The sequence below is a fragment of the Lytechinus variegatus genome, chromosome 3, assembly GCF_018143015.1.
Source record: "Lytechinus variegatus isolate NC3 chromosome 3, Lvar_3.0, whole genome shotgun sequence".
NCBI classification, from domain to species: Eukaryota; Metazoa; Echinodermata; class Echinoidea; order Temnopleuroida; family Toxopneustidae; genus Lytechinus; species Lytechinus variegatus.
In genome coordinates this window covers 9,608,132-9,631,261 of record NC_054742.1, presented here as the reverse complement: position 1 = coordinate 9,631,261, position 23,130 = coordinate 9,608,132, and the positions used below count along the sequence as shown (strand labels likewise).

At 39.6% G+C, this 23,130-nt stretch overlaps 1 protein-coding gene across 2 annotated transcripts in view; it reads right to left on the bottom strand.

Annotated features, from left to right (window-relative positions):
• LOC121410176 (HSPB1-associated protein 1-like) overlaps window positions 1–23,130 on the bottom strand; it is a 71,107-nt gene that overhangs the window by 36,362 nt on the left and 11,615 nt on the right. For both annotated transcript variants that reach the window (XM_041602082.1, XM_041602083.1), the window contains exons 3-5: window positions 17,841–18,001; window positions 14,216–14,349; window positions 3,629–3,881 (exon numbers count right to left, since the gene is read on the bottom strand). In XM_041602082.1, coding sequence (XP_041458016.1) covers window positions 3,629–3,881; window positions 14,216–14,349; window positions 17,841–18,001 — 548 coding nt within the window. The remainder of the gene's footprint in view (window positions 1–3,628; window positions 3,882–14,215; window positions 14,350–17,840; window positions 18,002–23,130) is intronic.

The following is a 23,130-nucleotide window of genomic DNA, read 5'->3' as shown; positions in this document are numbered from 1 at the left end:
ATTGAAGCCTACATCCCTCAGGGGCTGCCGAAATCACCCCACCTCTTTTGCGTATACCATTTCTTGGAAAATATGCCATTTGGGAGTCCCATTGAGGCAAAAGGCATTTCCCTCTTTGCAGTAGACCACTTTTATTGTTTTGTAACCACTTGGAGATAAAAAATTAGATTGTCGTTTATCAGCTACATCTAAAGAAGCACAGCTAAGTCTACCCCCCCCCCCTCCCTAGCTGCTGAAATCACCTACCTCTTTTTTGTATTTTGCCAATTTATGGGAAAATCTGCCAGCTTTGGGGCAAAACCTGTTTCTGCTCTATGGCAAACCACTTTTGTTTTGTAACCACTTGGTGATAAACATGTAGATTTCTCTACCAGCTACATATTATAGAGAAGTGCTGGCACAGCAAAGCCTACCCTCTCAAGCGTCTCCCACCAATTTGCCTATTTTCCTTCTTTATTAAAAATTGCAGTTTTTGACCCCCCATTCATGCATAAACACATTGCTGCTATTCAGTAAAGTCCCTTTAATTTTTTGTCTATCAGCTACATCAAAAACAGCTGGCACATCGACGCTACTAATTCAAGGGCTGCTGCAGTCACCCCACGTTTTTGCTGATTTTGCCAATTATTAAAAAATTATTCAATTTTGGGCCATCATTGAAGCAAAAAGCATTTCTGCTATAGAGTAAAGCCATTTTTATTTATTAAAATCATTTGGAGATGAAGGCTCTTTTCTATCAGCTACATTAGCACATCAACACCTTCCCTCTTCAGGGGCTCCAAATTGACAGATTTTCCCATAAATTGACAGAATACCAAAAAGGGGTGACTTTAAGAGTATAATAGTATGTTACAGGTCCAATGGCTACATAGCCCTCTTGAACTCTGAGATCAAGTAAGCAGAAAATGTCATATTTTGGTGTACAACGTCACGTGACTAGCCATGATACTTCTACCCCTTAACCCTATCTAGGCCAGGGGGGGGGCCTCAGAGGCTCCCCTCAATGATTCGCACAATATTTTCCTAACGCGAAATTTTTTGATCAAGCTGCTCGCTGACTTTTTTACTTTTAAGTCTTGCGCAACTTTTGAGACCAATTTTGCATTGCCCGGGTATGCGGTTCTAAAATTACGCAACATAACAAAGTAAATGCAAATTATGTTTTCAACTAAAAATTTTTAAAAATGTAAGATTATTTTTAGTTTTGCTGGTCTACATGTAAATGTATTTATGTTATACTTTTATGATCTCAGAAGACTCCCCAACAAATTTCATTGAAAAAAACAAAAAAAAAGGTCTAAAAAAACAAAGAAATACATAAGATTTTGTAAAAAAACAATAGAATACAAAAGAAAATGATTTCATATAGCAATTTGTTCATGTACACCACAGATAGTTTCTATACCAAAAATTTGAACATTTGGAGCTTTATTCAGGAAGTTAGAGTAAAAAGTATGATTTTGCATACTAATTACGCATAAATTAGCATAATCACTAAATAGCAATTCACATGAAATAAATTATTATACAATTTTGTAGATTATGTCCGAGACAACCCGCGTGCCAATTTTTGGCGCGATCACGTGGTAGGCGGCCGAGATCTCAAGGGGGGCCTGGGAGGCCCCCCCGCCATATGAACTCCCAAAGCACCCTGGAATAGATAGGGTTAAAGTAACCTTTAAGTTTCATATTTTTTGCTATCACTGGAGTGCATCATTATGATCCATGTGAGGATAGTATAATGGTAATAATTATTTGTTGAACTTGTAGTGTGTTTGTTCAGTATTGTGACTTTTTTTCGTTAGTTTGAGCACATAATGTTGAGTATAAATTGCACCAGGGACTATATAAAGGAGTACCTGGAAGATCATCATTCGCCTACAAACTGTTGCAAGTATAAACTTTTGTCTCCAAATATCATATGATCCTATTTTGTTTAGCATATCTGATGAAATAGAGGAACCTACTATCCTGTACCATTTGACTAAGGTATACCAAAACTGAAATATTGAAATTTGACGCCATTTCGTACCTTCATTCTACAGCGAGATGAAAAAGGTCAATGGTCATGACTCCCCTCATTATCTACCTTCTCCGAATCTGAACAAAGAAGTTCATCCAATGACAACATTGATGCAGAGGTTTCTTCAAAACATAATGTGCCTGAATGAAATACGACACAGGAATCTATTGAACTCATAACCGATCAGGTATCTTCTCAAAAGAGGAGCAACTACTTGACTATCGCAAATCCCAATCTTCTCGTTTCCATGACTACAAAAGGACACATACCGATAGCCTCTTGATTAGTGACTCCATACTTCCAGCTCTGAGGAGCTCGTGCTAATGGTGTCAACGACAAAGCGGTGAGTCTAGTAATATGAGAGAAGGTATATTCAACACTGACACCAAAGCTCAGAATGATGCATCAGAAATCGCAACTTGAATCAAAAGTGCAGCTATACATGTACTCGAATGTTGTCAAACGGTTACTCGAATAACGATTAGCAGTACTAGCCAGAGACGTCAAAATGTTTTTAAAACTACCGCCAATAAGGTCAATGACTTCTTAAAAATAACTTCAAAGAAGCATGACTGGAAGTTCATTGAAAACAGGAATGTTGATCTGAGCTTGCACATCGGTTCTGATGGAGTGCATATGAATGACCTCGTTGTCCGCATCCTTGCAAGGAACTTTATCTCTAATCTGAAAGGAATCACTTGACGATAAGATCTAAGTCCATACAAATAATAGCTTCCGTGCCTCTAGACCCTTTCATTTTAAACAATAAATACAGTCAAAACAGAATCAAAGTTATGCATTTAATGTTAATAGTAACAATGTTCTTTTAGTATAAATGGTTCCTTCCTGATATCTATAATAGCTATAGTTTGAGAAAGCCGATATTTATAGTAAGTATCCAGTCCAGAATTGATTTGATTTGCAATTGGGTCTGAGTACATAGTATACACTAGTGTCGTCTGCTACATAAGCAAATTGAACGAATATGACCAAAACTAACCATTGTGTTTATGCAAATTAGAACACTTTCCCCTATTCAGATTTTTGGGGACTGTCAGGCCTTCTTATGGTCTTCTATGGACCTCAAAGAAATGTTCTGCATTGGAATAAATTCTGTTGCAATTTGTTCCAAAGTGAAAAGTTAAAATGGCTGGACTACTGTTTGTACTCAGTCCATTTGTAATAAAATCCTTCCTTCCTAACTTCTTTCCTTTTCTCTTTCTTCTTCTTTCCTTCTTTTTACTTTCCTTCTTTTTTCTTTCCTTACTCCCCTCCTTCCTGCTCTCCACTTTTTCTTTTCCCAATATTCTTTTTCATATTTCTGTTTGTTTTGTTTTTTCATTTTTTGTGGTCTAGTGGTTACAATTCAAGTCTTTAAATCAAGCCATGGTGTATTTTCCTTCAGCAAGAAATTTACCCACTTTTTGCTGCACTCAACCCAGGTGAGGTGGATGTGTACCCTACAGGATTAATTCCTTTAAATGCATCAAGCATCCATCAAGCATCCGTCCAATTTTTTCCATTTCTGGAGCGGATGAAAACAGATGGAGCCTGCTGTATCCTTTATGCATACATTTTGTGTCTGTCGGCCAGGCCTTTACTTACCAAATCAATCCAGCAGTTAATGCTAATAGACGTATCCAAGCTCTCTACAAAGTGCCACCACAATTTAGGAACAAACAGAATGTCTCCTGGGTGTAGAACTACTTCATAAGGTGTGGCTTCACCAAATTTTGGATGTTGGTTCAGATCTGGAGACTTCACATTAACAAGACTAAATACACTTGATTCTTCATATGGGATTCTGGTAGGGTACATTAACTCAGTTTGGGATGGCGGAAATAAGTGCCACTTTTTCCTGAAAGAAAAGAAAGGAAAGCAAGTATTTACAATTTGAAACAGGATTTGCTTAGCTCCAGAAATGATGAAACAAACAATAACTTTTTATGTAATGATGCTTAAACAATTTTTTCATTTTAATAATATTAATGATGAACAATTCTATGATACTTGCCATATGTCTCTTAATGACCGTAGAAATAAGTTTTCAGATTCGTTCCTACAAGAAATTATTAATAATGGCACGCCAAATTTACCCTTGGATAATGATGAGCCTTTTGATCCAATTATTTTGTCAGATCAGTATTTTACTGTAAAACAAGGAGCGCCTCTAGCAGTATCACCTGCATCGCACAATTCAATATAACAGCAGTGCTGACTTTGAAAACTATTATAAATAATCATTAACAAAAAACATCATTCATATTATGATACTATACTACCTTCATTGACAATAAATGATATTTGACCTTGATCATGTGACCTAAGACTGGTCAATGATACTTGAATACCCCTACATCAACATCTTATAAACTATTTATAAACTTTGGTCATGTGACCTGAAACTGGCATGAGAGTTCAATGATACTTGATTACTCTAATGTCCAAGTTTTATGAGCTAGGTCCATGCACTTTCAGAGTAATGATGGTAATTCAACAAATACCAGCAACATGGCCAAAGTTCATTGATCTTACATGACCCTTAACCCTGATCATGTGACCTGAAACTCACACAGGATGTTCAGTGATACTTGCTTACTCTTATATCCAGGTTCTATGAACTAGACCAATACACTTACAGATTTATGATGGTAATTCAACAAATACCCCCAACATGGCCAAAGTTCATTGACCTTACATGACCTTTGACTTTGATCATGTGACCTGAAACTCACACAGAATTTTAAGTGATATTTGATTACTCTTATGTCCAAGTTTTATGAATCAAATCCATCAACATTCAAAGTTATGATGGCAATTCAACAGATACCCCCAACATGGCCAAAGTTCATTGACCTTTGACCTTGGTCATGTGACCTGATATCCACACAGGATATACAGCGATACTTGATTACTCTTATATCTAAGTTCTATGACCTACAACAATAAATTCTCAAATTTATGATGGTAATTCAACAAATACCCCCAACTTGGCTAAAGTTCATTGACCTTAAATGACCTTTGACCTTGATCATGTATGTTCAGTGATATTTGATTACTCTTATGTCCAGGTTTCATGAATGATATCCATAAACTGTCAAAGTTATGATGGTAATACCCCCAACTTAGCCAAAATTCATCGACCCTCAATGACCTTTGACCTTTGTCTTGTGACTTGAAATGCAGGATGTTCAGTAATACTTGATCAACCTTATGTCTACGCTTCATGACCTAGGTTCATATATTTTCTAAGGTATGATGACATTTCATAAACTTAAATTTAGGTTAAGATTTTGATGTTGATTCCCCCAACATGGTCTAAGTTAATTGACCCTAAATGACCTTTGACCTCAGTCAAGTGCCCTGAAACTCATATAGAATGTTCAGTAATTCTTGATTAATCTTATGTCCTAGTTTCATGAACTAGGTCCATAAACTTTCTAAATTATGATGTCATTTCAAAAACTTAAATTTCGACCGTGTTGATGCCGATGCCGCCGTAAAAAAAAACGATCCCTATACATGTAGTCTCTCTCTGCTACATGCAGGTGAGACAGAAAAATAATGAAAACAACAGATCATTAGGTAAAAGATATTCTATTGTACATCTCAAATGCCAAAGTCTTAGTAAATATTTTGAAAATATAGACATAATTTTTAATGAAATTAAACATCACTTTGATATTAGAGGAATATCAGAGTTGGCTAAATGATTTATCTCCTTTATCAATGTTTAATTAAGGTTATTTATTTGAACATAAACACAGGGTTGGTAAAAAGGTGGTGGGATTGGAATGTATATTAATAAGTCTGTGCAATACCAAACTGATCATTTAGCTAAGCAATATGGTGTTTTTTAATCGTTCATTGAAATCCCCCAAAAGGGTATAAACAAACTAGAGATGCTCGGCAGGTCGCGCGGCCGAGCACATGTATCTCCCGAACCCACCGCGTCATCTGTCGTTGCGATATATATAGAACTCACACAGAAATTTGACAAATAAATACAATTATCATGGCGACAATGACCCTAGCATGCAGGTCCCCAAGCCCATCTACCATCCAAGTTTGGTTGAAAATTGACTTAAGGTTGCAGAGAAAGAGAGTCTTGCATGTTAACTTCAACGTTGACCTGAAAATGACCTTTGACCTTACCATGTGACCTCCGACTGCAGCTTAACATGCAGGTCCCCAAGTCCATCTACCATCCAAGTTTGGTTGAAAAGTGATTTAAAGTTGCAAAGTTATGTGTCATAAGAGTCTTGCACATAAACTTTAACATTGATATGAAAAATGACCTGTGACCTTAACATGTGACCTCTGACTGCAGCATGGCATGCAGGTCCCCCAAGCCCAACTTCCATCCAAGTTTGGTTGAAAAGTGACTTACGGTTGCGGAGTTATGTGTCATAAGAGAGTCTTGCACGTAACCTGTAACGTTGACCTGAAAATGATCTTTGACCTTACCATGCGACCTCAGACTGCAGCAAAACATGCAGTTCCCATAAGTGCATCTACTCTCCAAGTTTGGTTGAAAAGTGACGGTTGCGGAGTTATGTGTCAAAATATTTGTGGCAGATGGACAGACGTAATTTAGATCCCTTAGTCTCGCTTTCACCTCTGGTGGGCAAGACAAAAAGGAAGCTCTCCATTAAAGATAAATGCCAGTTGTGGTAACGATTTCAAAATGAGTTAGTACAGAATCCAATGAAATGACCCCCAAAGTGTCTCTTTGTATAAATAAAAAATATGTGCCAAAGGATTCTGGAAGAAATAGTGTAATTGCTGCGAAATTAGCATATAAGCACGGGACTCAGGTCAAGCATCGGGCCGACATTCAAAGCAATAATAATACATTGTCCCATGTGCACTTATCTGTGTTGGTGATCTTCAGTGTGAACATTTTTCAGCGTAGATTTCAAGAGTTCAGTTTATGTAACTATACCAGATTTAGATCCTCGATGATATAGTGGCAATTAAGCCTAGTTTTACAGACTTTCTTGTGAAATATGAAAATACTTACCTGATTTTCTTATTTACGAGATAACTCATACATCTACTTGATTTGCTAGTTCAGCCCTCTGGACTGCCATACCCGAATAGAACTCCCAAGGATTTAAAAAGCGCGAGCGCGCCCTCTCCCGTTCAGGCTTACTACCCATGATCACCGCGCAACTAGCGTCCATCTTCCTCACCTTTCGCAAGCCCATACGTTGAAACATGTTGCTACGCAAGGCGGAGGGTCGGTGGGAGGGTATCAAGTAGATGTATGAGTTATCTCGTAAATAAGAAAATCAGGTAAGTATTTTCATAATTTACTTCAATAACTCCATACATCTACTTGATTTGCTAGACCAGCACGGACTCAAACCGTAGGGAGCCATGTTTTCAATTGTAAGCCTAAGAAAATTTAAAAGAAAAAACAAAAACAACGAAATTTAGGGAGAGGGGGAAAAAGCCGCAGCTGCTTTAAGCGCCGAAGCAGCAAATCTCGCCTCGCTGGACGGAATGTCCTTCAAGTAGAAAGAAGTGAAGGAGTTAGTTGAGCGCCAAAAGGCGGCCCTCAAAAATGTCCTCGAGAGGAATGCCCTGTATACTCAGGAATACTAAGTATCATGGGCCCTCGGCCTAGTGTCAGGAGAACAACATCACCTGCTGACTAGAGCGTAAGAATCGAAATTTGTTGAAAATTTCAACAAGAATCGTGATCGGAAAACTGAAGCTTTTAAGGCTCAGTAAGTGATCAATCGACCAACCTGAGAAGGCGAGATATCTCAGAACCCCTACCGAAATTTAAGCGTGCCGCTTGCTAGTAACTAGCATGCGACTAGCAGGGCACTCGCTTAATAAGCGAGTGCATGCTAGCGAACAGTCCCTGCTCGCTAAAAGATCGCTTAACTATTACTCTGCACGCATATCACACGCTTATTAAGCTAACCGCATGCTAGTTACTAGCATGCCGCAAGCTTGCGCAAGCTAGTCGCACGCTTCCCGCAAGCTTGGAAATTTCTGTAGGGGAAGCCTCCGCGTGGGAGAAAACGCCCAGAATTCGATATCTGTCTCAAATGCGTGAGGGCAGAAATCTGCAGAATTCTGATAGAGAGCTGTGGTAAAAAGTTACTAGCGGTCCGAAGGGGACCAGGAACGACGGAGAGTAGGGATTTAGGAAGAAAACCACTCGTAAGGCAGACAAGGGTCGAGAAAGCGACTGAGTGCCATCCTGTTAATAAGGAATGCTGCGGACATGTTGCCTATGTAGAATAGAGCAGTCTGGTCAAAACAGCTCAACCGGGCGTGTCAGGGATACAGCGCGGTAAACATCACGACAAAAGTGTGTTAGACCGAGTGATCGAGAGAGAACTCAGGATCCCCTTTCTCCCATACTGATTGAAGCACCCATCTGAGGGTGCAGTGCCCGCGGTGGAAGAGGTGGCTTGGCTCAAGCCACCATCGCCGAGAGAGCCCGTGAGGCTAGGCTGCGATGGCTGTCCGCTGGGCGGGGGAATCCCTAGCAGCAGCAAGTGTACGCCAGAGGGAGCTGGCGAAAAAAAATCTGTCACGATATTACGTGTAAACGACCATCAAGAGATGCTCTAAACGAACAGACATCGCCAGATATGATACCTCAACCGTTACATTCCCAACGGAATCGAATGAGGTAGCAACGGCCCTGTCCTATCAAGTTAGGGACGGAAACTGGCTAAGAGTGTCGAAGTCCTCGCTTGAAGAAACAAGCGAAGGAGACTTGAGGAAGTAATCACAAAATTTCCATCAGTCTGCGGTGAGAACCAGTTGTTTATGAAAACAGTCACAAGGCCTGTTTCTCAGGTGATCGTAAGAGCGAGCACCGCCGGCGCCGGTTGCGGCAGCGTGGAACAGTCCGATATCGGTAAGATAAGGAGCTCCAAAAAGCTGCGGGGGGGGCGGCAAAAATGACGCCCTAAGCAGCGGGGGATGAGAATCTAAATTTCTAAAAGAAGAACTCCAGTGAAGTAAATCACTTACATGGAGAGGCTCATCCACAGTCGGCCCGAGAGAAGGCGGGTCGTAGTGATCGTGGTTAGGAAGGCATAAGCATACATCCATCCACTGTTACATCATCCTCGGTCGTGCGGTGACCCTGGCCACATGCCTTGCATGGAAGGAGGATGAAAGCAGCATGCGGGGCGACCCGAGTGTGCCGTGAAAAAATTTCTAAGAAAGAAGCCGATTCGACTAACGGGCACGGTAAAGACATCCACCGTAGACCACTCCGCACAAGGAGGGAGCGGCGGAGACGCCCGCAAGATTGACCCACATAGAGGGCAGTCTATAAGATAGACAGTTAGAGCTCGACCGATGGTCTGGCGGTGTACAGTTTGGTGTGAACTCGCCGACCCGGTACGGTGGGTGTGCCCAGAAAGTAGGCATAGAATGCCGACAGAGAATCCTGGGGCTTTAAACAAGTTTGAACGCACGTACATAGCCAACAATCTCATGAGATGTACGGCGGTTACTTTCCTCCGAGATGATGTTTACCCAACCGGGAAAGACTCGGGGAACAGCTGTGAATGTCAACAGGAGGGATATCTAGCATATGAAAAGCTGATTCCTTCCACGTATTCGGTGCGGGTGCTGCCGGCGGTGTCCGGGGGGACGACCGGTGATGGCAGCTCGGGCAGGGTTCGTACGAGCCGCCCGAATACGAGACAAATAGGTTAACATAACCATAATGCATCGGGTGGTGAAGGCATAGCGATTATTAAGCACAGGAGAACTTTTAATCGCCGTGACATTCAGATCCGATATACATACTCATAAGCTCGGAGAGCTATGAGATAGTGAGACATACCGCTGAGCGGTGATGGTGCTCATATCAGAGTCGCCCTCTCTTCAGCGGCGATCGCTGGAGAACGGGTGTCTGTACTATAGCCCTGACTCTGACAGGGCACCCTTACTTTCGAATAGAAAGTGAGGTTCAGGCCAGAAAAGCGACGGTCCCGTCGCCTGGGCGGACGGTCCGCGGACGTGATAGGTTGTCCTCTCAAAGCAGCCAAACATTCTCACGAGAGAAGTGCGGCATGCGGTATGTAAGAGATTCATACCTCCAATCTACGGGCCCGCTTAGGGGGAAGAATGGAGAGGGTTACCGCTGAAGGAGTCGTCGCCGTATGTGAGCTTGACGTAGAGGGCGAATTCGGGAGTACCTGCATAATAATCGCCCCCCCCCTGCCTCTGCCTTCTCGCTAGCCTCGAGAGGCTTGAAAATTTCGAGACGGCGGCGCCGGAGCCTGGCGCTTCCGGGCAGCAGCAGAGCGGGGGTGGGTTTACACCCACGGAGCTGGCGGCTTCCTCGTCGTAGGAGCCGCCTCGTCTAGAGCGACCCCGTCACTCTCCGAGACCCCCAATTCGGCCGATTGAGCTCGGAGCGCCTGAAGAGGCGGGGCGAGAAAATATGGACTCCCTTGCTTCATCAATACCCCCGCTCGGAGGGTAGATGTGAGGTAGATACTTGTCAAGCAGCGCCTGAGCGCTTACTGAAAAGTCGCCCGCGGGATAGGGGTTGTCCTCGTAAAGGGAGTCTCGCTCTATGGACTGAACCGGGAGGTTGTCCAGTAAGCGCCGGGGTGGCCCCGCGTGTCGGCTGGGACACGTGCTCTGAGATCGACGAAAATGCTGGAAAGCACACGCGATCTTGGGGCACCCGGTTAGTCGGTGCACTGGCTGGCGATTTAACAGAATCGCTCGAGGATTTCCCGGGTGTCTGGTGGTTATTGCCCACTTGTCTCGCTTGATGCTCAGGGGCATCAGCGGGGTGAGTAGACGTCGAGGGTGGGGTGAACCCGCACTACTCGAAAGCAGAATGTAGCAGCATGAATAGCTGTGACATCTGACCACCGACACAAGGGTCTGAAGGAGGGACGCCCATGGCAACAGGGCTGGCCGACCTCACCTTCGACCTCTTCTTCTTCGCGGCCTCCGCCGGTGTGGCCGGGGCAGAAGAAGGCACAAGAGGCACGGGTGATTTCTTACGATTTGCCGCCCCTGGCAGGGCGGCCGTCAACAACGAAACTTCACCCGAATCTGACGGGGTCAGATTGTGGTCACAGTCTGATGTGTGACGCCTCTCGCGGTAGCAGAATGTAGCAGCATGAATAGCTGTAACATCTGACCACCGACACAAGGGTCTGAAGGAGGAACGCCCATGGCAGCAGGGCTGGCCAACCTCTCCTTCGACCTCTTCTTCTTCTTCTCTTTCTGCGGGCTCCGCCGGCGTGGCCGGGGCAGAAGAAGGCATGAGAGGCACGGGTGATTTCTTACGATTTGCCGCCCCTGGCAGGGCGGCCGCCGACAATGAAACTTCACCCGAATCTGACGGGGTCAGATTGTGGTCACAGCCCGATGTGTGACGCCTCTCGCGGTAGCAGAATATAGCAGCATAACATGTATGACTGTAACATCTGGCCACCGATAAGAGGGTCTGAAGGAGGAATGCCCATGGCAACAGGGCTGGCCGACCTCTCCTTCGACCTCTTCTTCTTCTTCTTATTTTGCGGGCTCCGCCGGCGTGGCCGGAGCAGAAGAAGGCACAAGAGGCACGGGTGATCTCTTACGATTTGCCGCCCCTGGCAGGGCGGCCGCCAACAACGAAACTTCACCCGAATCTGACGGGGTCAGATTGTGGTCACGATCAGATTGTGGTTACAGTCTGTGTGACGCCTCTCGCGGTCAGGGGCTGGGCGATCTCTCCCGATGCTGTCAACGGAGGACGACTTATACGGCAGAGATCCTGACCTGTGCCGGGGGGAGAGAACCGCACTCTCCCTCCGGACTTCTGGTGACCCGGTAGCCGGTGGGTCGCATAGCCCTATGGGTGCTGCGGCGGCAGGACCTAGTTTAGGCTTGGAAGCCTTGGCTACCACTTTTTCCTTTGTCCGAGACCGTGGCACCACAGTCTTGGCCTTCCTTCTCTTAGCATCCGACCGCAAATTCGGAATGCTGATCGACGCACCCTCATACTCACCGCCGCTGGGCGCTCACCGCGGCGTCCCTCCTGCTCGCCTGGAGGCGGCCGACTTCTGTAACTTGCAATCGGGACGGTCCCCGTGGAGGGCACCAGGTCCTCTGGGGCTGTGTTAGTCCCATTCAAAGATACCTCTCTCTACCCTGAAAAAGGAAAAACAAGAATTTTTCTTTTTCTTTTTTTTTTTTTTTTTACAAAGATCTCGCTTAGATTAAAAGTGGAGACCGGAGTGGTCTTTCCCTCCTCCTAAAAGGAGTTTGTTTGAGCAAACAGAACAAAACAAGAGGGGAGGGGTAGGGAGGAAGAAGAACCTAAGAATAGTTTAGGTATCTGCCTGTAAGAAAATAAAAAGGAGGTCGGAGACTTTGAAAAAAGAACTCCTACAAGGTTCCCCTACTATATTCTCTTTTTTTTTTGTGCCCGAAGGAAAAATTCGAAACAAAAATTCAAAAATGAATGCAAGTTCAGAAGAGAAAGAAGTTTCCACCTGCGAAGAAACACAAAAACAAGCATTTCAGAGCAGGAAGAAAAGGGATTGAGAGACAAATAATTCCTAGATAAGAGAAATTTTACGATAATTTCCAAGAGGAAAAAAAAAAAGTAACCTCCTGTGGAAAGGTAAAGAAATTCAGAACAGGAGGAAGGAGGAACGTCTCTAGTAACGATTCCAAGAGGAAGAACGACACAGTAAATCCTCAAAGGGAATCGTAGAGCCCGCCTGTCGAAATAAAAAAATATATAAGACTAGGAGGGAAGAGGGAATTGAACGAAGAAAACAATTCCGGGACAGGTCAAAAAAATTTCTAACAGGAAGGAGACCCCACCTGTAAAGAACAAAAAAATTTTTTTTTTTTTTTTTAGGGGGATTGAATAACCAAACAATCATCAGGTATAATTGCGTAAGCCGAATTAAACAATCCCCGAAGCGTCTGTGAATAAAATATTAATCAAGAATTTTATTCAGAACAGAAAGGAAAAGGAATTGAGCTTTAGGATCCGCCTGTGAATAAAATATCAATCAAGAAATTTATTCAGAACAGAAGGAAAAGGAATTGAGCTTTAAGATCCGCCTGTGAATAAAATATCAATCAAGAAATTTATTCAGAACAGAAGGAAAAAGGAATTGAGCTTTAAGATCCGCCTGTGAATAAAATATCAATTAAGAAATTTATTCAGAACAGAAAGGAAAGAGAATTGAAGAATTAATCAATCAATAATCAATCGAAAATCTTAATAAATCAATTCCAGAAAGCAAGGAAGGAACAGAGTTGAAGATCCCAACCTGCAAAAAGAAATAACAATAACACCCTCGACAACAAAGTGTAGAGGCTGTCTAGAATTTAATTAAAAAACGGCACCAAAAGCCACCACGCTTTGAACGTGAAGAACAATAACCATGACAGGTGGTGAAGGCTTGCTGCCACGTAGGCAGGCCAAGCCCGGTGCCTCGCGAACGCGCTAGCGATGCGGCGCGACGAGAACTCAAACGTTAGAAAACAATTTAAGTGTCACCAAAAACACGTCTAAAAAGTCACGCCAAGTGTAAATTCTGAACACAATCTTACACACAAATGGAAAGATTGAAATTAAAAGGGAGAATGCACCACAGATAAGCGAAAATAATATACCAAAGCTCAAAAAGATTTGAGCTCTTAGGAGACTTATCTGAGCACGTCTTGACAGGTGGCTTGCCGAAAGCAAAAGAGGAAGATGGACGCTAGTTGCGCGGTGATCATGGGTAGTAAGCCTGAACGGGAGAGGGCGCGCTCGCGCTTTTTAAATCCTTGGGAGTTCTATTCGGGTATGGCAGTCCAGAGGGCTGAACTAGCAAATCAAGTAGATGTATGGAGTTATTGAAGTGAAATCAGTGTTTACAGCAACTACTTTCATTTATCGTTACATCAATAGTAACAATGAGGTAAACTTATTTTTACATTATTGGAGTGAATAATTATCATACATGAGATTTCATTCAATAACATACAAAAGGAATTACAAATGCATGATATTGTTGGCTCAGATCCCTAATTATGTGGTGCATAGTAACTGTTGTAAAATTAAAATTCATGTTAAATATGCCTATAATTTTCTAATTCTATATCTGATTCTGAATTTAATACATGTTTTGTTTATTCCAACTGACTTGTGGAGGTGGGCTTGCCCTAAGGTAAGAATCAAGATCTGTATACCTGCCTCGTATCTGAGCCACAAGGTTGAATCCATATGTATCCTGATGACAAGGTGTATTAGCTCCTTCACTGCCTATCCAAATGGTACTTTGATTGCCATCACAATCAAAGCCTAAATCTTTCCACCTCACATCCTGATCAAATAAAAATAAAATTTATATTAAGTATTCAATACTTCAAATATCCAATATATGTAGAAGAGATTATTTGTTGATTATATAAAAGAGAAAGGAAACAAAATACTACATGTAGTTACAAAAGGTTGCTTGTTATTCACTTTCAGTTCAAGATATAATATCAATTAGGACTGAAAAATTTTCAATTTGACTTTATTCTATCCCATTCACTAATGTCAGGACACTATAGAAATAGCTTTACTTCAATTTAGTAGGTACATCATAATAATAAGACATGTACAGTGTAGGTACTGTTTAAACATGCCTATTTTATGAGCAAACATCAACCGCTTTTCTCAATATGAATAAAAAAATATTCATGATTATCATATTTTTACAGTTTAAATTCCCATATGTATTTATCATACTGGTTTGCAAGGGGTAAGATGCTATTTTTGATGTTGCAGTTGTTCGTCAGAATTTTTTTTGACAGTTGGTTTTAGAAATGGCAGTTATCTTTAAGCTCTTTTTTTGTGTTAGAAAATATTTGACAGGAAAACGCTTGGGGAAAGGGTGGTGACATTTGAATTTGATACCTTTTTTTTCTTCAGTTGTCAGAAAAGTGGTATACCATTGAGTAGAATACCTAAATTGATTTTGTTGGATGAATTTCCTCCACTAAAGTTGTAAAAACATTGGATAATTTTGTCTGTTACAATATGCAGCATTTTGTCTTCAAATCAATATATCAATCATATAATGAATATAATGCAACAGAATAAAAATAAAATTTGCATGTTTTTTTTAAGTTGTTGCAGTAAATTACATTTATTTTCAGTATAAAAACAACAATGTATAACTAATTAGCTACAGTAAATAAGTGGAACGCCTCTGGCAGTCTCGCCATTACGTACAGCAGCAGTGCTGCCTTTGAAAACAGCTAATGAATAATTATTCACTGAAGAAAACACTAATATGATAAAATATTATGTCCATTGACCCAAAATGACCTTTGACATGATCATGTGACCTAGGACATGTGCAAAACAATCATTCATACTTGATTACCCTTATGTTGATGTTTCATGAGCTAGATCCATATAGTTTTGATGCCAATTCAACACATACATGTACTCCCAACACGGCCAGAGTTCCTGAAATGTGCACAGGGTATTTAGGGATACATTGATGCTCTTATGTCCCAGTTTCATGAACTAGATCCATACACTTTTAAGGTTACCAAAGTTTGTTGACACTAAGTGACCTCTGACCTTGGTCATGTGACCTGAAACTTGCACAGGATGTTCAAGGATACTTGACTGCTCTCTCATATGTCCATGTTTCATGAACCAGATCCATAAAATTTCAAAGTTATGATGACATTTCCGCAAATACCCCCAACATGGCCAAAGTTTGTTGACCCTTAGTGACCTTTGACCTTGGAAATGTGACCTGAAATTTGCACATGATATTCAGAGATACATGGTTGCTCTTATGTCCAAGTTTCATGAACTAGATTCATAAACTTTTTAAAGTCATGATGACAATTCCTCATATAACCCCAACATGGCCAAAGTTTGTTGACTGTAAATGACCTTTGACTATTAATCATGTGAACTGAAACTTAAGCAGGGTCTTCAATGATACACTATTACCCTTATGACTAAGTTTCATGAACTAGGTCCACATACTTTTTAAGTTAAGACATTTTAAAAGCTTAACCTTTGTTAAGATTTCAATATTGAGTCCCCCCGACATGGTAAGTGTCCCCCCGACATGGTAACTTACATGTAAGTTCATTGACCCTAAATGACCTACATGTAAGTTTCATGAACTAGGTCCATATACTTTCTAAGTTATGATGGCATTTGAAAAACTGAACTTGGTCAAGATTTCAATGGTGACGACACTGCCCCGTCACCGTCGCTGCTGTCTCCGCCGTCGGAAAAGCGGCCCCTTTATAGTCTGGCTCTGCTATGCAGGCGAGACAAAAACCACCATAACCAGTAATTCAATGGATGGTGTTCTGATATGCAACAAAATATAAGAGTCTGAATGACTACCATGCTTTCAATTTTTGGGCTTATCAAAATTTCCTGATTTTATCCCTCATTTGAAGCATTGTTCCCTGATTTGAGGTATTTTTTTATCAAATTCCCTGATTTTTCCCAGACTGGAAAAAAGTATCAAAAAGAATTTTCTCTGATTTCCCTGATGAGCTGGGAACCCTGTTTTTGTTTTGTTTTTTTCCAGGGAATTCATCATCATTACAATTGCTGGTGTTTTAAAATGTAAATGAATACAGTGTGATAAATATTTCATATAAAAACTCTCAATTAAAGGGCTACTCCACACTGAAAAATATTATTTGAAAAGACAAAGAAGACACCATTCTCATTCTGCCTTCTTTACTGGAAACCGGTTCAGGAAACAAGTTTGCTAGCATTCCAATTTGATCACACAAAAGTGGTTTTCAAAATCACTTCACATAAAGCGATCTTCTTGCTACGAAAATTTGAAACTGCAGCGTAGGCATTCTACACCTGTCGCGGTTGTGTCCTCACTTGCGCTATAACCAGTTTAATGAGGCAAAGCGATCTTGAAAACTACATCGCAAGGTGGTTTTCTGAAAAAGTTTGGAATATCGCTTCCAAGATCGCTTCAACTGCTCTCATTACACGTTATTCCAGTAAACTAGTTTTAGGAAGGTAGTGAGAATGAAGTTGTAGATTCTAACAAACAAAACAATGAAATTTCATCAAAATTTGACAACGAACAACATAGTTATGACATTCAAATATTTGCATTATGTCTTTGTGAATATGCAATGAGCAATTTGATGATGTTATATCCCCATTTATTATTTTTATTTTATTATAACTTAATTAGAATTTGTCCGCAAAGAATGAGAAAAATCAGATAAACTGCTGTTTTAATGTGTACATTAATCATTGTTGCAACTTATTTTGTTACAAAGGGAAAACAGTATACATATGTATGAAAATATGAAATAATTATGATTTCATAAACATGTAACATGAGAAAATTGAAAGTGAGTCATGACATAATCAGTCCACCTTAAACATCATGACAGCATGCATGTATTTGTTTTCACAAAATATTGCTCAACATGGGAAATTCAAATAATTGTTATCAGATTTTGATGAAATGTTTAGAGTTTTGCTCATTGAAGTTAACTCCAAGATGTAACATTTCATTTTTGGCCTGGGGCACCCTTTTAAGAGACAAAGGCTATAAATGTTGTCAACCCACATTCACAGTGATATTGACCTCAATGTACTATTAATAATAATGGACATTACAGAAACAGAAATCTTATAAAGCTACAAAACATATGTTAAAACTAATCTTTAAAAAAAGAAAGGCATTGGAGGCCTAATGCCAACAAATGTGTAATAAAATGAATTAATTTACATCTACGTTAATTGTAACATACATGTATGCACATGGTTTTTATCTATGGTAATGCACCACATAAATTATCATACTTCCAAAACACTAGGTGAATCCTTGAAGAGATGTTTCATATGTTTATAATCTGCATAGCACCAGAAATTAGATTTCTTGTACAACATCAATGGATTTCCTGACCCCTTCCTTGTAGACAGAGCCCTGTCGTCAACATGTAATGATCCATCTACAGTGAGGTCTGTCAGAAAAATAAAATGGAGAAAAAGACTATAATCACTTCATTCAAATATAGATAGAGTTTAATTGATACTGCAGAATTTTACGAAAGAGTAGCAATTTTATTGAAAACTAGATAAAAAGGAAAAAACAAGTTACATTTGACATTTTGCATGTAAAATAATGAGAAGATCATTTCGCAAGATTTTGATTACGATGTATTCATATCAATATTGAGTACACAAATTCTGTTGGGTATAATCACAATGTATAATCAATTAGAATTGGATATCCATTCCAATTAAATTCACTTCAATTTCATTTTATTAGTATACAGATGAAAAAAAAATTCCTCCACTGGCTTTTCCATATAACTAAGGGAGCCCCTCTGGCAGACTCATCTGCAGTACTCCATTCATTATAGCCACAGTGCTGACTTGGAAAACAACTATTGACCCAGAGATGCTTGGCGGGTCCGCAGCCGAGCACATGTATCCCCCGAGCCCACTGCGTCATATATCATTGAGATATATAGAGCTCACACAGAAATTTGACAAATAACTACAATAATAAAATTCATAATGGTGACAATGACACTGCCCACATTTTGCCTGTGGGTACCAAATTTGATGACAATAATTTGACATAGCAGCGTGACTCTGCAGAACTGACCTGAAGTATTGTGCAGTATCACATGTTGGGGAATAAAATATAGAGTAATCTGGATATATTTTGTAAACCTAACCCTAAGACCCCCACCTAAAATGATAGGCATCTTCGCTTCACCTTCTAAAATTGCTTCTGATATTGTTTTGTTGTTTTGTTGCAAATGAGGAGGCTATGACGTCATCCACTCACTATTTCTTTTGTATTTCATTATATGAAATGTGAAATATTCTTATTTTCTCCTCAATGCCAAGTGATGCAACAAATAATTCCTCCATGAACATGTAGAATTGGTGTTGTTTAATACTATATGGTTCCGTCAAGTTGGTCCTTATTGTCAAATCTATAAAAATGAATATTTTATAATTGAAACAATAAAAACAAAGAAATAGTGAGTGATGGACATCATCGACTGACTCGCCTAGTTGTGCATATCACTGTTTGTGAAAAATAAGCGAAACTTTAAAATCTCATAACTTTCTTATTTTACATCTGAATTTGATGAATTTTCAACACTATGTGAGTTTGATTTTTCTCTATTTATTCAAGTCAGTATTTTCCTGGGGTGGACTTGACCTTCAAGAAGCAACATATTCACATGATGCAACATCACTTGATATTAATATATACACAGATGATAAAGAATTGAATGTCTCAAAAAGTGTAAATTCTCCTGGTGAACATATTAGACTAGCATTTAACCTTTGAACATCATATGAAAATTTGTTGTAAGGTTTCTAAAAGTATAGTGATCTTGTATAAATTACATCCTGTTTTGCCTGAAAAACAATTTTTTATGTTGTTTACTTTTATTACCCTATCGCAATTATTGCAAATTGGTTTGGGCAAGTAATTCTCATCATAAGCAAAAGACGATTCATTTTCTACAGAAAAAAACATTAAGAATCTGCTCATCAAGCCTCTTACAATTTTCAATCATTTTCAGACAGTGTATGATATTCACAAATTGCAAATTGCTATCCTAATGTTCCGCAAATTAAAAAAATTACTCCATATGAATATTCTTGGACTGTTTGAGTTAAACTCACATTTCCATGCTAATAATACCTGATCCTCTCAGAAATTCCACTATTTTGAAGCAAAAACCAACTTAGTTTGAATTTTATTCGTCACAGTGGCTCCCGTATTTGGAATGTCATCAATTTTGATATCGCATCTACCAGGTAGTACAAGTCCTCCTTGTTATCAGGATACGTACTGTAAAATGTACTTTTCTAAAACTTGTTTATTGAACTGTATGTGTTTTGTGCACATTTGTATATGTCTGTCTTGTTTATAATATTCTATGTAATTTTAAATGTCTATTTTAATTTCTCATGTTTATTATTACCTTTCTTACTAGCTCATGTGCAGGTGTGTTTTTGTGATTTCAGGTACTTGCTGTACACATTATTTCATTCTCCCCTTCCTCACTCTTTCTTCTATATAGGCTTCATCTTTTTGATATACCTGCTAGCTCTGCCATCTTCTTTAAATTCTATTCATAACACTTCTTCCCTCTATGCTTTCTTCTCGCCTATTCTGTTTGCTGATGTGTGTATAAATATATATATATATATATATATATACACACACAACAAAAAAAGTAAGTCCCCCCTTGAACAAACATCAATAATTTCCGAACCAATGCGAGTTTTTAATATATTCTTACATGAGCGTGTGGGTAATTTTATAAGCTACCATCTGAGGAAATGTTATGGACGTATTTCACGTCATGCTTCAGTGAGCACCGTCAGGAGGCAAAAATGTTACTTTTCAAAAGTCACAAGCCAAATATCATGACTTTGATTCCATTTTATTGGAACTAATTCCACATTCTCATAAAAAATAGTCAGAAGGCTTGTAAAAGGTACTTTCTAAAAGACGATACAACTTTTTTGGCTAAATTTCACGGTTGAATAAACACAAGTTCAAATTTGTTATAATTGTATTTTTGACACATTTCTATCAATAAAAATGATAGAATATGATGACAGTTATTTTGGGAAGAGTAATAGAGTATCTTCAACAATATTCATCGTTTCACTGTTCAATGAACATTTATTGAAAACAAAAAATACGATTTTCAAATATCATAGGCAAGTATTGTTTCATTTTGGTAACTGAAAATGACCAATTAACAAGCTTCAATGATTCAAAGACGTTTAAATAAACATCCACGCTTGAATGAACGTGTGGAATGTGATTAGCTCTTTTTTACGTTATTGGAAAAAATGAAATTTGTGACTATGGATATCTGTCACAAACCTCCTTGCATACTTCATTTGATTTGATTTTATGAAAATCCCGATGTTAAATGCATCTGTGAGCACACAATATTCGAAAATTATGCAAATGAGAAGTAAGTTCAAGGCCTTGGCCCCACTTTGTGCCGTATCAAATTGTTATTTTGGTGTGCCCACCTTTTAGATAGTGTTACTCTGAAGCCATATGCGAAGTTTCATGAAATAACTGTTGGTAGAAGTAACAAAAACCGCCCATGAAAAAAACCCTCATTTCATATTTGTTAAAATTTTTACTTCCTCTCTCATAGACTTGTGTACATTATGGGTGCATATGTTTAAGAATAAGTAACCCCTTATTGAATATGGTGGAACTTTTTTTCAAGGCTGTCTTTAGCAATGTCATTTGGCAGTTATGTTTATCAACCTATGGGCAGAATTCTGTGCGAAAATGAAATCGATTTGTTTATTTATGGATGAGTGAGTGAGCAGAATCAAAGTGGGAAAATTGGTATTTTCAATGTCACAGACTCAGTTTAAAGGGTAAAAAGGTGAATATTGGGGGGAAATTCGGTTTAAAATGTGACATTAATTGCTGTTGTTTTCATCATCCATCATTTCTATCACCAAACACTTTCCAAACTTTAAACATTTGCATGGTTGAGCGAGCACATTCGAAATCCCTGGAATGAATACTCTTTATACTGCATATATGTTTTCTTTTCCTAACAATTTCTCATGATCAGTTTAATTTATGGATAAATCAGTGGTGGATCCAGAATTTTAATATGGGGGAGGGGCCTATAATCGGGGGAGCCACCAACATTTTCAAATTTTAACATGATCTAACAAGTTGTAGAGGATACTATCATAAACCCCTATGATGATACGTCATAATACAGGGGCCGCGGAACGGTTTTCAAAATGGGGGGGGACTGAGCCAAAAGTGGGAAGGGGGGCTAACCATGCAAAACAAGTGGAATGCCTCTGGCCGTCTCACCTGCATTACGCGGTTCAATATAGCAGCAGTGCTCACTTTGAATACTACTCTAACTCGCACAAGATGTTCAGTGATACATGGTTACTCTTATGTCCACTTTTTATGAACTAGACCAATAAACTTACAGAGATATGATGGTTATGCAACAAAAAACCCCAACATGGCCAAAGTTCATTGACCTTACAAGACCTTTGACCTTGATCATGTGACCTGAAACTCGGACAGGATGTTCAGTGATACTTGATTACTCTTATGTACAAGTTTCATGAATCAGATCCATAAACTTTCAAAGTTATGATGGTAATTCAACAGATAACCCAATTCGGCCAAAGTTCATTGACCTTTGACCTTGGTCATGTGACCTGAAACGCGCACAGGATGTTCAGTGATACTTGATTACTCTAATGTCCAAGTTTCATGAATCAGATCCATAAACTTTCAAAGTTATGATGGGAATTCAACAGATATCCCCTATTCGGCCAAAGTTCATTGACCCTAAATGACCTTTGACCTTGGTCATGTGACGTGAAACTCATGCAGGATGTTCAGTGATACTTGATTAACCTTATTTTCAAGTTTCATGAACTAGGTCCATATATTTTCTAAGTTATGATGACATTTCAAAAACTTTACCTCAGGTTAAGATTTCGATGTTGATTCCCCCAACATGGTCTAAGTTCATTGACCCTAAATGACCTTTGACCTTGGTCATGTGACATGAAACTCTAACAGGATGTTCAATAATACTTGATTAACCTTATGGCCAAGTTTTATTAACTAGGTCCATATACTTTCTAAGTTATGACGTCATTTCAAAAACTTAACCTCAGGTTAAGATTTGATGTTGACGCCGCCGCCGCCGTCGGAAAAGCGGCGCCTATAGTCTCACTTTGCTTCGCAGGTGAGACAAAAAATCATAATCGTATGGTTATTTTAACATTTTTGTACATGCTTTTGGAAAAAAAGTGGGGGCTGAATCCCCCCCCCCCCCCCCCCCGCGGCCCCTGCAATACATTTTTAACTCAACCATGAACATACGATATCAAAATTGTGTGTGGAGTGGCTAGATGATGGATAGTAAAACAGCATAACACCATAAAATTCACCTAAAAACAACATTTGCCCAACTTTGAATGTGCACAATCTGAGAAACGACTCTTGTGACTTTACAAAATTGTCATTTTTAATTCAATCTTTAATTACTCATGCATGACTCAATCGATCAATCTAATTTTTACCCAG